The sequence below is a fragment of the Hemitrygon akajei genome, chromosome 26 (genome assembly GCF_048418815.1).
Source record: "Hemitrygon akajei chromosome 26, sHemAka1.3, whole genome shotgun sequence".
NCBI classification, from domain to species: domain Eukaryota; kingdom Metazoa; phylum Chordata; class Chondrichthyes; order Myliobatiformes; family Dasyatidae; genus Hemitrygon; species Hemitrygon akajei.
This window is the reverse complement of record NC_133149.1, coordinates 45,407,789-45,422,726: the sequence shown is the minus strand read 5'-3', so window position 1 is coordinate 45,422,726 and position 14,938 is coordinate 45,407,789. Positions and strand designations below refer to the sequence as shown.

Sequence of the window (14,938 nt, the reverse complement as noted above, 5' to 3'; positions counted from 1 at the left end):
GAGGTGCAACGAGACCTGGGTTTCATTGTACACCAGTCATTGAAGGTGGGCATGCAGGTACAGCAGGTGGTGAAAAAGGCAAATGGTATGTTGGCATTTATAGCAAAAGGATTTGAGTACAGGAGCAGGGAGGTTCTACTGCAGTTGTATAAGGCCTTGGTGAGACCGCACCTAGAATATTGTGTGCAGTTTTGGTCCCCCAATCTGAGGAAAGACATTCTTGCCGTAGAGGGAGTACAGAGAAGGTTCACCAGATTGATTCCTGGGATGGCAGGACTTTCATATGAAGAAAGACTGGATCGACTAGGCTTATACTCACTGGAATTTAGAAGATTGAGGGGGGGATCTTATTGAAACGTATAAAATTCTAAAGGGATTGGACAGGCTAGATGCAGGAAGATCATTTCCGATGTTGGGGGAGTCCGGAACGAGGGGTCACAGTTTAAGGATAAAGGGGAAGCCTTTTAGGACCGAGATGAGGAAAAACTTCTTCACACAGAGAGTGGTGAATCTGTGTAATTCTCTGCCACAGGAAACAGTTGAGGTCGGTTCATTGGCTATATTTAAGAGGAAGTTAGATATGGCCCTTGTGGCTAAAGGGATCAGGGGGTATGGAGAGAAAGCAGGTACAGGGTTCTGAGTTGGATGATCAGCCATGATCATACTGAATGGCGGTGCAGGCTCGAAGGGCCAAATGGCCTACTCCTGCACCTATTTTCTACATTTCTATGTTTCTATTTACAATAGGTGATGCTTCAAGAAGGCAGCATCCATCATTAAGGATGGTCACCACCCAGGACATGCCCACTTCTCATTATTACCATCAGGGAGGAGGTACAGGAGCCTGAGGACACACACTCAATATTTTAGGAACAGCTTCTTTACCTCTGCCATCAGATTTCTGAACAGTCCATGAACCCATGAATACTACCTCAATATTTTTTGGCTCTTTTTTTGCACTACTTATTTAATTATATTATTTTTAATGTGTTGCACTGTACTGCTGTTGCAAAACAACTAGTTTCATGACATAAGCCAATGGTATTAAACCTCATTCTGATTGTGATTCTGATTCCACTGGAGTTGCAACCTAATGATGTAATTGCATCTGCTTATGTGTTGCCTGAACAGTTCTAAAGGCATTTATTTTATTCTTATTTATTATTGTTATTAGCATCATTATTATCATTAATGTTGGTGATGCTGCAGGTAATATTGCAGCTCTCTAAAACTCTGGTTAGATCACACTTGGAATATTGTAGTCACCTCATTATAGGAAGGATGTGGAAAATTTAGAGTGGGTGTAGAGGAGATTTACCAGGATGCTGCCTGGTTTAGAGAGCATGTCTTGTGGGCGAGCTAGGCTTTCCTCTTTGGAGTGAAGCAGGGTAAGAGATGACTTGATAGAGGTGGATGGAAGCTTCGGAGAGGGTGTAGAGGAGATTTACCAGGATGCTGCCTGGTTTAGAGAGCATGTCTTGTGGGCGAGCTAGGCTTTCCTCTTTGGAGTGAAGCAGGGTAAGAGATGACTTGATAGAGGTGGATGGAAGCTTCGGAGAGGGTGTAGAGGAGATTTACCAGGATGCTGCCTGGTTTAGAGAGCATGTCTTGTGGGCGAGCTAGGCTTTCCTCTTTGGAGTGAAGCAGGGTAAGAGATGACTTGATAGAGGTGGATGGAAGCTTCGGAGAGGGTGTAGAGGAGATTTACCAGGATGCTGCCTGGATTAGAGAGCATGTCATATCTGGAAATGGTAGGGGAGTCCAGGACAAGAGGCCACGACTTCAGGATTGAAGGACATTCATTTAGAACAGAGATGTGGAGAAATTACTTTAGTCAGAGGGTGGTAAATCTTGAGAATTTGTTGTCATGCATTTAAGGCAGAGATAGATGGGTTCTTGATTATTCAGGGCATCAAAGAGTATGGAGAGAAGGCAGGGGAGTGGGGATGACTGGAAGGATTGTGAGTGGGAGTGATGGGTGCTTGGAATATACTGTTGGGGCTGGTGGTAGAGTCTGATACATTAGGGATATTTAGGGAGATAAGCATACGGGTGTAAGGAAAATGGAGGGTTATGGGCTGTGTGGGATGGAAGGGTTAGATTGTTTTGTTGGTTATTGGTTTGTATAGGGTGGAACAACATTGTGGGCTGAAGGACCAGTACAGTGCTGTACTCTTCAATGTTCTAAATCAATGAACTGTGAAATCAGGTGGGAAATTCAATCCAAAACTGTTAGTTTCCTACTGGGTAGTACAAATTAAAATTGTATTTTATATATTTCAGAATCAGAATCAGTTTAGGAATCTGACAGGAGTGCCGAGGAGAGTGCAGGAGGAGCACAATCAGTTTTCAGAAGCAATCAGTCCAACCCTGGGCGGTTTCTGTACCCTGAGCTTTCACAGAATGATGTGGCCACCGTTGGCCTCAGAGGTAACAGTGTTAGGGTTTAATTAGATTAATGTGGTCTGACAGCTACTCGCTTTGTTAATGTTTGCCGGACACAAACACTGAAAGATCAAAAATTCTTATCCTTGACTCAATGCTGACACAAGTAAGAAAAGATGGAATTGGAACTGGTTAGCCATTCCTTATCAGATGTGAGAGATAACATCAAGCTAATAAACATTAGAAGTCAGAGCCTCACACAGCAGATCCAACATCGGTCAGGTAAGGGATGCTCCACTTTTCTGCTTTGGTCTGTACTGTATGAGCATTGGTAAAGTAGGAACATTTAACTTAGTAGGAGTTCTGTGATATACAGAATGTCATGAAACTTGTTTTGCAGCAGCAGTACATAAAAGTACTATAAATTACAATGAGAAATCTAAGTAAAAAAATTAATTTAAATAAGTAGTGCAAAAAAAAAGCCAGAAAATAGTGAGGTAGTGCTCATGGGTTCATTGTCCATTCAGAAATCTGATGGCTGAAGGGAAGCTGTTCCTAAAATGCTGAGTGTGTGTCTTCAGGCTCCTGTACCTCCTCCCTGATGATAGTAATGAGAAGAGGGTATGTCCTGGCTGGTGGGAATCCTTAAAGATGAATACCACTTTTTTGAGGCATCACCATTTGAAGGAAGATGTCCTCGATGATGGGGAGTCTAGTGCCCATGATGGAGCTAGCTGAGTTTACAACTCTCTGCAGCTTTTTCTGCTCCTGTTCGGTGGCCCCTCCAGACCAGACAGTGATGCAGCCAGTCAGAATGTTCTCCACAGTATATCTGTAGGAATTTTCCAGAATATTAGGTGACGTACCAGAAGTGTCAAATATAAGACAAATTGGTTTGGGTTTCTGCATTTTGAACAGTGCAAGTATTGATTGGACGTGATTTTAAGTTTTCTTCATCAGGCACTTTTAATGTTTGAGAGATTTGGCTCTTATGTCATTTACTGAATTAACCTTCAATTGTTCCAATTAATCATCCGATTAACTTCAGGGTCTATGCACTTTATTGCAGCCAGATATTGGGTTCTTCAAAACTGGGAGGTCTGGGAGCCTTTTCTCTGTCCAGGTCTTCAGTGTAATGCTGAGTCAAGTGTGGAGGAGATTGAACGAAGCGAGCAGCTGGCAGACCACGTTAATCTAATTAAACCCTAATGTCATTACTTCTGTGGCCACATCAGCCTGGAAAGCTCAGGGTACAGAAATGGCCCAGAATGGGACTGGTTGCTTCTGTTGTGAGGCTTATAGGAATAAAGGAGGAACTATCATTAAGAGCACAACAGAACTGATCACTGGCTTCAGCTCCAGTCTACTGCATTTCAGCATTGACCCAAACTCCACAGCTCACTGGAGGGAAGTTAAAGCATTTACACCCCTCAGGGAGAAGAAACTCCTCTTTACCTAGACCCAGAAACTACTTGATGTTCCAGCCATGATCTGATCTTTGTGTCTTTTTATTTCAATGCTGTAAGATCTGCATTTATTTTATAATATTTATTATAATATTTTATATTTTATTTTATTTAGAGATACAACATGGTAACTGATGCTTCAGGCCAAACAAGCCTGTGCCACCCAATTAGACCCATGTAAACAATTAATATACTAATCCATATGTCTTTGGACTGCGAGAGAAAACCGGAGTACCAGGAGGAAACCCAAAGTACACTGCAGATGCTGTGGTCAAATCAACACGTACAAAAGCTGGATGAACTCAGCAGGTCGGGCAGCATCCGTTGAAATGAGCAGTCAACGTTTTGGGCCGAGACCCTTCGTCAGGACTGAAGAAGGAGGGGGCAGGGGCCCTATAAAGAAGGTGGGGGGAGGGTGGAAGGTGCAGGTGAGAAACCAATCAGTGGAAATATTAAGGGGTGGGGGAGGGGATAGGCAGGAGAGGTGAAGAAGTAATGTAAGGGGAAAGCACTATGGGTAGTAGAATAGGTACTACCATCTGGGTAGTCTCCAGCCCCTCGGTATGAACATCAAATTCTCCAACTTCCGGTAATTCCCTCTCTCTCCCTTCCCACTTTCACTCTGCCTCCTCTTCTAGCTGCCTCTCACCTCTCTCATGACTCTGCCTTCTTCTACTACCTGGTCTTGGCTCAAAAGTCGACTGTTTATTCCTCTCTATGCACACTGCCTGACCTGCAGGGTTCCTCCAGTATTTTGAGTGTGTGCTGCACAATTGCAGGATTTCCACTTCTGGCAAAAGCACTTCCAATGGTGGTCTGATTGCTGACACAGTTGCAGGCTGAAGAGGCATTTGTTTCAACCAGCAAGCGAGTGTGTGACGTTCACCTCATCAATTGGCCAATGATGTTTACCCAAAATCCCAAATGAATCAGAATCAGAGTCAGCATTATTATCACTAACATTTGTCGTGATCTTTGTTGTTTTGCAGCAGCAGTACAGTGTAATACATTAAAAACTCTATAAATCACAATACAAATATATATATATAAAATAAAATTAAATAAATAGTGCAAAAAGAAAGCATAAATAGTGAGGTGGTGTATATGGGTTCATTGTCCATTCAGAAATCTGATGGCAGAGGGGAAGAAGCTATGCCTAAAACAGTGTGTGTGCCTTCAGGCTCCTGTAGCTCCTCTCTGATGGTGGTAATGAGAAGAGGGCATGTCCTGGTTAGTGGGGATCCTTAATGGTGGATGCTGCCTTTTTGAGACATCATCTTTTGAATGTGTCCTTGATGTTGGGGAGGCCAGTGCCCATGATGGAGCTGGCTGAGTTTACAACCCTCTGCAGTGGTCCCTTCATACTAGACTATTATACAATGAAGACTGTAGCTGACCTGTAACATTACAAAAGGATCCCAGAAGAGAATTAAAGTCAATTACCATGTACTAATATTCTCTCTAAATATTTCTTCTTTGAATTCGAGTCCAAGGAGCAATTGGAAACTATAGACCCGTTAGCCTGACATCAGTGGTTGGGAAGTTATTGGAATCGATTGTTAGGGATGAGATTATGGAATACCTGGAGGCACATGACAAGATAGGCCAAAACCAGCATGGTTTCCTGAAAGGAAAATCCTGCCTGACAAACCTACTGCAATTTTTTGAGGAAATTACAAGCAGGGTAGACAAAGGAGATGCAGTAGATGTGGTGTACTTGGATGTTCAGAAGGCCTTTGACAAGGTGCCGCACATGAGGCTGCTTAATAAGATAAGAGCCCATGGAATGATAGGGAAGTTACTAGCATGGGTGGAGTATTGGCTGATCGGCAGAAAACAGAGAGTGGGAATAAAGGGATCCTATTCTGGCTGGCTGCCGGTTACCGGTGGAGTTCCACAGGTGTTGGTGTTGGGATCGCTGCTTTTTACGATGTATGTCAATGATTTGGACGATGGGATTAATGGATTTGTGGCTAAATGTGCTAATGATACAAAGATAGGTGGAGAAGTGGGTAGTGTTGAGGAAACAGAGAGACTTAGATAGTTTAGGGGAATGGGCAAAGAAGTGGCAAATGAAATACAATGTTGGAAAGTGTGTGGTCATGCACTTTGGTGGAAGAAATAAATGGGCAGACTATTATTTAGGTGAAGAGAGAATTCAAAATGCAGAGATGCAAAGGGACTTGGGAGTCCTTGTGCAGGATACCATAAAGGTTAACCTCCAGGTTGAGTCGGTGGTAAAGAAGGCAAATGCAATGTTGGCATTCATTTCTAGAGGTATAGAATATAAGAGCAGGGATGTGATGTTGAGGCTCTATAAGGCACTCGTGAGACCATATTTGGAGTATTGTGTGCAGTTTTGGGCTCCTTATTTTTGAAAGCATATACTGACATTGGAGAGGGTTCAGAGAAGATTCACAAGAATGATTTCAGGAATGAAAGGGTTACCGTATGAAGAACGTCTGGCAGCTCTTGGGCTGTATTCCCTGGAGTTCAGGAGAATGAGGGGGGATCTCATAGAAACATTTCAAATGTTAAAAGTCCTGAACAGATTAGATATTTCCCATGGTAGGGGAGTCCAGGACAAGAGGGCACGACTTCAGGATTGAAGGATGTCCATTTAGAACAGAGATGTGGAGAAATTACTTTAGTCAGAGGGTGGTAAATCTGTGGAATTTGTTGCCATGAGCAGCTGTGGAGGCCAAGTCACTGGGTGCATTTAAAGCAGAGATAGATAGGTTCTTAATTAGCCAGGGCATCAAAGGGTATGGGGAGAAGGCAGGGGAGTGGGGATGACTCGATGAAGTGGATCAGCCCATGATTGAATGGCTGAATGGCCTACTTCTGCTTCTGTATCTTATGGTCTTATGGTTTAATGGCAGAGAGTTGAAAAGGTTTATGTGACAAAAGTTATTGTCTCGGTGTTAGATTGCACCAGACTGGTAGTAAGAAAGGGGAAGGAACGAGGAAGTTTTACAGGTTTGACTCAATGAAAAATAAATAAACGAAGAATTAAAAGCTGACTGGTGAATAAATTGTTAAAAAAGTATTATTTGGTAAAGAGGGCTAGGGAGGCAAGGAGCAGAAAACAAAGCTCCCTAAGACCTGGAAGCATGTCATCTTCGTATCTGTGTATGTCTCTGACAATAAATGTTATTAAGATTCAGTTCTACATCCTTTTTGTTTGCTTATTTAACTCTACCTATAATGTTTCTGTCTGTTTGATTCTGCAGAGGTTAAGGACCTAACGCCGCCATGAAGATATTTGCTGTTGCTTTGGTACTTCTGCTGGTTAAAGGTACAGATCACAAACTTTTCAAACTAACAGCAATATAACAATTAAAACTATATACCATAAAAGCAAAGCTCACATGAATTCATCATTCTGATTGATGTTCACTTTATGGGATGTGTTGTTACAGGTAGCAGTTAATACTGGAAATATTGCCAAGTCTGAGAATGCTAACACAAAATGCTTGTGAAACTCAGCATCAATGGAAGGGAATAAACAAGTCCCAATGAAGGGTCTTGGCCTGAAACAACGACTGTTTTACCCCTCCATAGATGCTGCCTGACCTGCTGAGTTCCTCCAGCATTTTGTGCTGCTCGGGTGGTGGTAGAGGCAGATACATTTGGGACTTTGAAGAAACTCATAGATAGGCACATGGCTGAAAGAAAAATAGAGGGCTAGGTAGGAGAGAAGGGTTAGATTGATCTTGGAATAGGTTAAAGTGACAGCAGAACTTTGTGGGCTGAAGGGCTTGTTCTGAGTTGCATTGTTCTCTGTTCTATGTAGCACAATAGACAAGGGATGGTCTTTTGCTCATCCATAGATGGTTGACCTAGCAGGGATTTGATTGATATTGGAAAATACTGAAAAAAAATGGTTCACAGATCTTTTACTTTTGTCAAATTATGGTTAATTCTAAGACAGTTAAAAATTAATGTACATCTTGGACGTACAGGGCTTTCGTTCTCTTTTATCTAAGACTACTTTTAAATAAAAATCAATAGAATTATTATTCGGCACAAATATAAGGGAAAGTGTGTGGCTTGTTTGAATGACTGTCTCATCTCTTCCCGCTTGATGAGAAGTGACACTGTTGGCCTGGCTGTTTGTTCCAGGTCAGTGGAGGTTGGATGTTCATCCAGAATCCCAGCCAACATTCCCCCTTCAACCACTATCTTACAACATTTTGCTTTTAGAAATTTATGCTTGGAATCAAACTTGGCTTGTTTGACTTTTCATTCAATTTTTAAATTGCATTTTCAAGGACATTGGTGTGCATACAGTGCATTCAGTGGCCACTTTATTAGGTACACCTGTACACTTGCTCATTAATGGAAATATCTAATCAGCCAATCATGTGGAAGCAACTCGACACATAAAGGAATGCAATCATGGTCAAGAGACTCAGTTGTCATTCAGACCAAACATCAGAATGGGGAAGAAATGTGATCTAAATCACTTTGACAGTGGAATGATCATTGGTGCCAGACGGGGTGGTTTGAGTATCTCAGAAACTGCTGATCTCCTGGGATTTTCACACACAGCAGTCTCTGGTGTGAAAAACAAAAAAAAAAAAATCCAATGTGCAGCAGTTCTGTGGGCAAAAACACCTTGTGATTGAGCGAGGTCAGAGGAGAATGGCCAGACTGGTTCAAGCTGACAGGAGGGTGACAGTAACTCAAATAACCACATGGTACAACAGTGGTGTGCAGAAGAGCATCTCTGAATGCAAAAAAATGTCAAATCTTGAAGCGGATGGGTTAAAGCAGCAGAACACCATGAACTTACACTCAGTGGCCACTTTGTTAGATACAGGAGGTGCCCAATAAAATGGCCACTGAGGGTATACTGGTTGCATTAAAATGCTTGCCAAATTTGTTTATAAATACATCTTTATTGAATCTGTAAATCAGGGATTGAAACTGAGGAAATTATATTTGGAGCAAAACTGATACAAGGGTGGTGGGAGTTTAATATTCTTGAGGTACTGCTGTCCCATGGCCTCACTCACAGACATGTCCATTGGTCTCAACTGAGAACATTGTATAAACTTCAGACACTCAGCCAGTAAGAAAGAAATACTTAGAGTTCTTTCACATCTTCCCGTCCCCTCAAGCCACCCCAAAGTTCTACACAGCCAGTTAAAATGAAGCCACAAAAGATGGAATCCAGAGCAGCTCACAAAGCACTGGAGGAACTCAACAGGTTGAGTAGCTTTTGTGGGAAGAAAGAAATTGTTGATGTTTTGGGCTGAACTGAAAATTTCCTTCCACAACCAATGCTGCTCAACCTGTCGAGTTCTTTTAGCGGATAGATGGCTATCAGGATTATTTTTTAGATCGCAGCCAATTAAAGTGAAAACACAAGGGACAGCAGATACTGGGATCTGGAGCAACACACAAAATACTCGGTGGGTTTGGCAGCATCTATGGAGGGGAAATGCATAGTTGACATTTCGGGTTGAGACCCCTCATCTGGACTAATTTCTCCAGCACTTTGTGTGTTGCAATTAAACAGAAGGCCAGTTACTCAAGTTATGCAGAAAATCTGGTATCCAGCTCTGCACACAACAAGTTCCCTGTCACAGCAGGTAGCTTCCTCTTCTGTTGCTGACAGAGAGATCAGAGATTGGCAGAGAAGCAGGAAGAACTTCCTTGTCCTCCAACAGAACCGTGCCAAGGGTCTTTCACACCCACCTGATCTTCTGAGTTTATTTCATTCATATAGAACAGCCTCTTACTCAATGTCAGCAAGACCAAGGAGCTGATTATTGACTTCAGGAGGAGGAAACCAGAGGTCCATGAGCCAATTCTCATCGGGGGAGTCAGAGGTGGAGAGGGTCAGCAACTTTAAATTCCTCGGTGTTATCATTTCAGAGGGCCTGTCCTGTGTCCAGTATGTAAGTGTCATAATGAAGAAAGCACAGAAGTGCCTCTATTTCCTTAGAAGTTTGCAAAGATTTGGAATACATCTAAAACATTGACAAACTTCTACAGATGTGTGTTGGAGAGTATATTGACTGACTGTGCCACAGCTTGGTATGAAAACACTAGTGCCCTTGAAAGGAAAGTCCTACAAAAAACAGTGGATATGGCTTAGTCCATTATGGGTAAAGCCTTCCTCACCATGGAACACATCTACATGGAGAGCTGTTGCAGGAAATCAGCATCCATCATCAGGGGCCCCCACCATCCAGGCCTTGCTCTCTTCTTGCTGCTGCCATCAGGAAGGAGGTACAGGTGCCTCAGGGACCAAACCACCAGGTTCAGAAACAGTTAATACCCCTCGACCATCAGGCTCCTGAACCAGAGGGGATAACTTCACTCACCCCATAATTGAAATGTTCCCACAGTCTATGGATTCACTTTCAAGGACTCTTCATCTCATGTTCTCGATATTTATTGCTTTTTATTATTATTATTTGTACTTGCACAGTTTGATGTCTTTTGCATATTGGTTGTTTGTGCAACCTGTTAGGTGTGGTCTTTCATTGATTCTATTGTCTTTCTTGGATTTACTGTGTATGCCCGCAAGAAAACAGATCTCAGGGTTGTATATGTGACATATGTTGTTTGATAATAAATTTAGTTTGAATTTTGATTTGCTGTTCTGAAAGACTAAAGTGTGGGTTCCTCTGGGTTCTTGCACATTCCAAAGGCGTACAGGTTAGTAGGTTAATTGGTCACTTGGGTGTAATTGGGTGGAGTGGGCTCATTGGGCGGAAGGGCCTGTTACTGTGCTCTATCTCTAAATAAACATTTTCAAGAAAGCATCAGTCTGGACCTTTGCACCTTGGAGATGTAAGGTTGTACCTATCAAGCTGTTTCTCTGCAGCAGCACCTGCGGTAGAGTGAGAAAAGCATGCACCACATAAGGGTGACTGCATTTCACAGCCTCCTTCCAAGAGCCACGTGGATTTCCTTACCAGCACTTTTTCTCTGTTCCTGTCTAGGATTACAGGGTGCCGCCATTCCCGTAGAAGAGTCCAAGCCCAACAAATCCACAAGCTGGCAGCAGCCTCTTTGGGACCTGTTCAAAATAGGACATGAGGTTGCCAGTGCTGCTGTTGAAATCCTATCCCAGTCTGAATTGGCCAAAACAGCTGTGTAAGTATTTGCCTACTGATTACTAAACCACTATATAAGTAATGCTCAAACGATACTTCAATCTCCCTTAGCTTGTACAAGGTGCACCTTAAAATAAAACCACAAGACCATCAGACATAGGAGCTGAATTAAGCCATTCAGCCCATCAAGTCTGTGTCGCCATTCCTACTTGGGTGAGGTATTTTCCCTCTCACCCCATTCTCTCTTCTCTCTGTAACTGTTGATGCCCTAACTAATCAAGAACCGATCAACCTCCGTTTTAAATATGCCTACTTACTTGGCCGCCACAACTGTCTGTGGCAATGAATTCCACAGATTCACCACCGTCTAGCCAAAGAAATCCTCCTCATCTCTGTTCTAAAGGAACGTCCTTCTATTCTGAGGCTGTGCCCTCTGGTCCTAGACTCTCCCACTATTGGAAACATCCTCTCCACATCCACTCTATCTAGGTCTTTCACTATTCAATAGGTTTCAGTGAGATCCTTTTACCATCACTCTATTGTCTATACACTATCTCAGAAAAGAAATTTTGATAAATATTTCTTTGTTGAAACAGATGGTGATGTATTTGTAACTTATGATAGCTTTAGATATGCATGTTATTGTTGTAAATTTATTTTTATTTAATTTTGAAATTTATAGTCATTGTATGCCTTTGTATTGTACCACTGCGCAAAACAACAAATTTCACAATATCCATACTTGATTCTGAATCTTTATTGATATCAGGTTGAAGGGTGATATATATACAAGGGGCCTGATGGTATAGGAGGTACCTAATAAAGTGGCTACTGAGCTTATGACCTCGAGTTCTTGTCTTATCCAACCTGAGGGGAAAAGCCTGTGTGCATTTACCCTATCTATACCTTTCATAACCTCTATCAAATCTCCACCCTTTCTCGTACGCTCCAGGGAAAAAAGTCCTAACTTATTCAACCTTTCCCTTTAACTCAGGTTCTCAAAACCCAGCAAATATTCTCTGAAAAGGTTCAACTCTTGCTCCAGTGTTTGGGACAAAAGCCTCAGTTGACACCCTCAACCTGCAGGAGTGATGAAAATATAATAATTTCTTGATGAGTCAGGGTGTCAGAGATTACAGGGAGAAGGCAGAAGAATGGGGTCATGAGGGATAATGAAGGAATAGCAGAGCAGACTCGATGGGCCAAATGGCCTAATCCTCCTCCTACATCTTATGGATTTATGGTGTAAATTTCTATGAGCTGGATTTCCTACTGCGTTTACTAATAAATGGCAGGGTCCTTGGGAACACTGATGTACAGAGTGATCTTGGGGTTCAAGTCCATAGCTCTGGGTCAATGTATAATGGCTCTGGGCCTGTGCTCACTGGTTTAGAAGAATGAGGGGGTATCTCACTGAAATCTATTGAATGTTGAAAGGCCTTGATAGACTGGATGTGGAGAGGATGTTTCCTCTGGTGGGGGAGTCCAGGATCAGAGGGCACAACCTCAGAATAGAGGGATGTCCATTTAGAGATGAGAAGGAATTTCTTTAGCTAGATGGTGGTGAATCTCTTGTACTTATTGCCATAGATGTCTGTGGAGGCCAAGTTATTGAGTATATTTGAAGCAGAAGTTGATAGGTTTTTGTTTAGTCAAGGTGTCAAAGGTTATGGGAAGAAGATTGAAGAATGGAGTTTGGAGGGATAATAAATCAGCCATGATCGAATGACAGAACAGATCTGGTGGGGCAAATGGCCTAATTCTGTTCCTATGTCTTATGGTCTTAAGTTCTCTCTGGAAGTAGCAAGTATGTTAAAAGGGGCTTATGGCATGCTTGCCTTCATCAGTCAGGGCACTGAGTATAAAAGTTGGGAAGTTTTGTGGCTGTATAAAACTTTGTTTAGGCTGCATTTGGTGTACTGTGATCAATTATTTTTGCGATAGTCTTTTTATTCAGGATAGAAATATAAAGTACTAGAAGGCCTAGCTTTAAGATGACAGGGGAAAATATAAAGGAGATTCACAAGGCAAGTAACCACAGAGTTGACATAATGTTTGGCACAGACATCATGGGCCAAACGTCTTTTTGCCATGCTGTACTGTTCTACGTTCTATTGCGAAAGGGATAGTGTGTGGCAGGTGGAGGTAAAGAGGCTCATAAACATAGCGACAGACCAAATGTATTGAATAAACTGTTTCCCCTTTCACCCCTTTTCTTCTCCATACTAGCCCATCTCCTCCCTCTGGTGCCCCTTCTCCTTCTCTTTCTCCCATGGTCCAATGTCCCCTCCTACTAGATTCCTTCTTCAGCCATTTGTCTCACCAACCTATCACTTCCCAGCTTCTTACTTTGTCTTTCCCTCCCCCACCCACATAGTTTCCCCCTCATCTGGCTTCACCCATCACCTGCCAGCTTGTACTCCTACCTCTCCCTCATTTTCTTATTCTGCCTTCTTCCCTCATCCTTTCCAGAGATGATGAAGGGTCTCGGCCCAAAATGTCGACTCTTTAATCCTCTCCATAAGTGTTGCCTGACTTGCTGAGTTAGAGTCATAGAACACTATAGCACAGAAACAGGCCCTTCAGCCCATCTAGTTCATACCAAACTATTTTCTCCCATTGGCCCGCACCCAGACCATTGCTCCCCATACTCCTCCCATCATTGTACTTATCTAAACTTCTCTTAAATGTTGAATCTGAACTTGCATACACCACATCCACTGGCAGCTCATTCCACAATCTCCAAAGATGCTGCCAGATCTGCTGAGTTCCTCCAGCAATTTGCATGTGTTGCTCTGGATTTCCCAGCATCTGCAGAACCCCTTGTGTGAGTAAACTGTTGGCAGGCTTTAATATGAATCAATGTAAAATGTGTAAGTTTCATTATATGATTTTTTCTCCCTTCCAGAGGAAAGCTATCAAACAGTACAGAACATTTTGATACCCTACTTGAAACATCAATAAAGGATCTGTACAACTTGTCAAAGGAGCTCGAGTGGAAAGGAATCCCTATCACTCAACATATTATGGAGCAGGGTAAGCTGCTCCAAGACAAGCTGTATGCTGCTGGTTCTCAGGTCCAGGAGGTCATTGGCAATGAAACATACAACACGATCCATGAGAAATTAGAGTCGATCCACAATGACATTCAACAATACCGCCAAAACCTAAGCCTCATAACGAGCCAATTCAATCAGACACTTGAGGGCACCACCCAACAAGTGGATGAATGGCACAGAAGAGTCACCCTTTACACTGAGCCACTGCGTGAAAAGTTCAGTGTCCGCATTGCGGAGATGAAGCAATACCTTTCACCCTTCATTCATGAAACCAAGGAGAGACTGAAGGCATTTGACGACCTTGTTGCAAAATGGAAAGAGGCACCAACTGATAATGCTTAATGATTCTGATGAGGTTAATTAGGAACAGCAAATACAAATTAAACATTAAACCAATCATAATATGTAAGACATATTATCCAGCCCCATTCCATATAGATATTTACAATTTATATGAGCACATTTTAGTGTGGTAGCAAATATTGGCATGTACTAAAGTATATTTAAACCAATATTTCCCGATGTACATTCTTGACAACTCTTCTGGGAAATTCCTCACAGTGATTGCTAAATTCATGTTGTTGTTGCTCAGTGATTCACTTGTCCAGTCTTGGTATTTAGCCCATTGATGCAAACTGGAATTTATGGAGGGAGTCACAGTGCCAGGGTTGTACCAAGCAAAACCAGATAACATCTTCTGGAGGATACAGTTGGGTGAGGAAGCTGTTGTTTAGTAACAAGTTGCTCCTTTGCAGTCTTTACAAAATGACTTGAATTTTAATTTTTTGAATAATTTGTTTTGTCTTAATAACCTTGTGCCTTATTGACTAAGAATTTAACTTTTAAAAATATATAAAGGGATCATTTCACACGAATAACATCCCTGTGTGGATAGATTAAACTGATTTTTTTATTGTTTTAGTTTCTTCCTTAATAAATATGGAATCACCAA

The 14,938-nt window shown here is 42.2% G+C and overlaps 1 protein-coding gene across 3 annotated transcripts; it reads left to right on the top strand.

Annotated features, from left to right (window-relative positions):
- The first annotated feature begins 2,576 nt into the window (after positions 1–2,576).
- Positions 2,577–14,938, top strand: LOC140716945 (uncharacterized). Of its 3 annotated transcripts, none has more exons than XM_073030100.1 (4): positions 2,577–2,667; positions 7,085–7,149; positions 10,814–10,967; positions 13,836–14,938. In XM_073030100.1, exons 2-4 carry the CDS (start codon positions 7,107–7,109, stop codon positions 14,326–14,328), a joined length of 690 nt encoding a protein of 229 aa, XP_072886201.1. In that variant the 5' UTR covers positions 2,577–2,667; positions 7,085–7,106; the 3' UTR covers positions 14,329–14,938. The 3 variants fall into 3 exon arrangements, with proteins under 3 accessions (XP_072886201.1, XP_072886203.1, XP_072886202.1); XM_073030102.1 differs by lacking the exon at positions 2,577–2,667 and adding an exon at positions 3,965–3,978; XM_073030101.1 differs by lacking the exon at positions 2,577–2,667 and adding an exon at positions 4,086–4,160.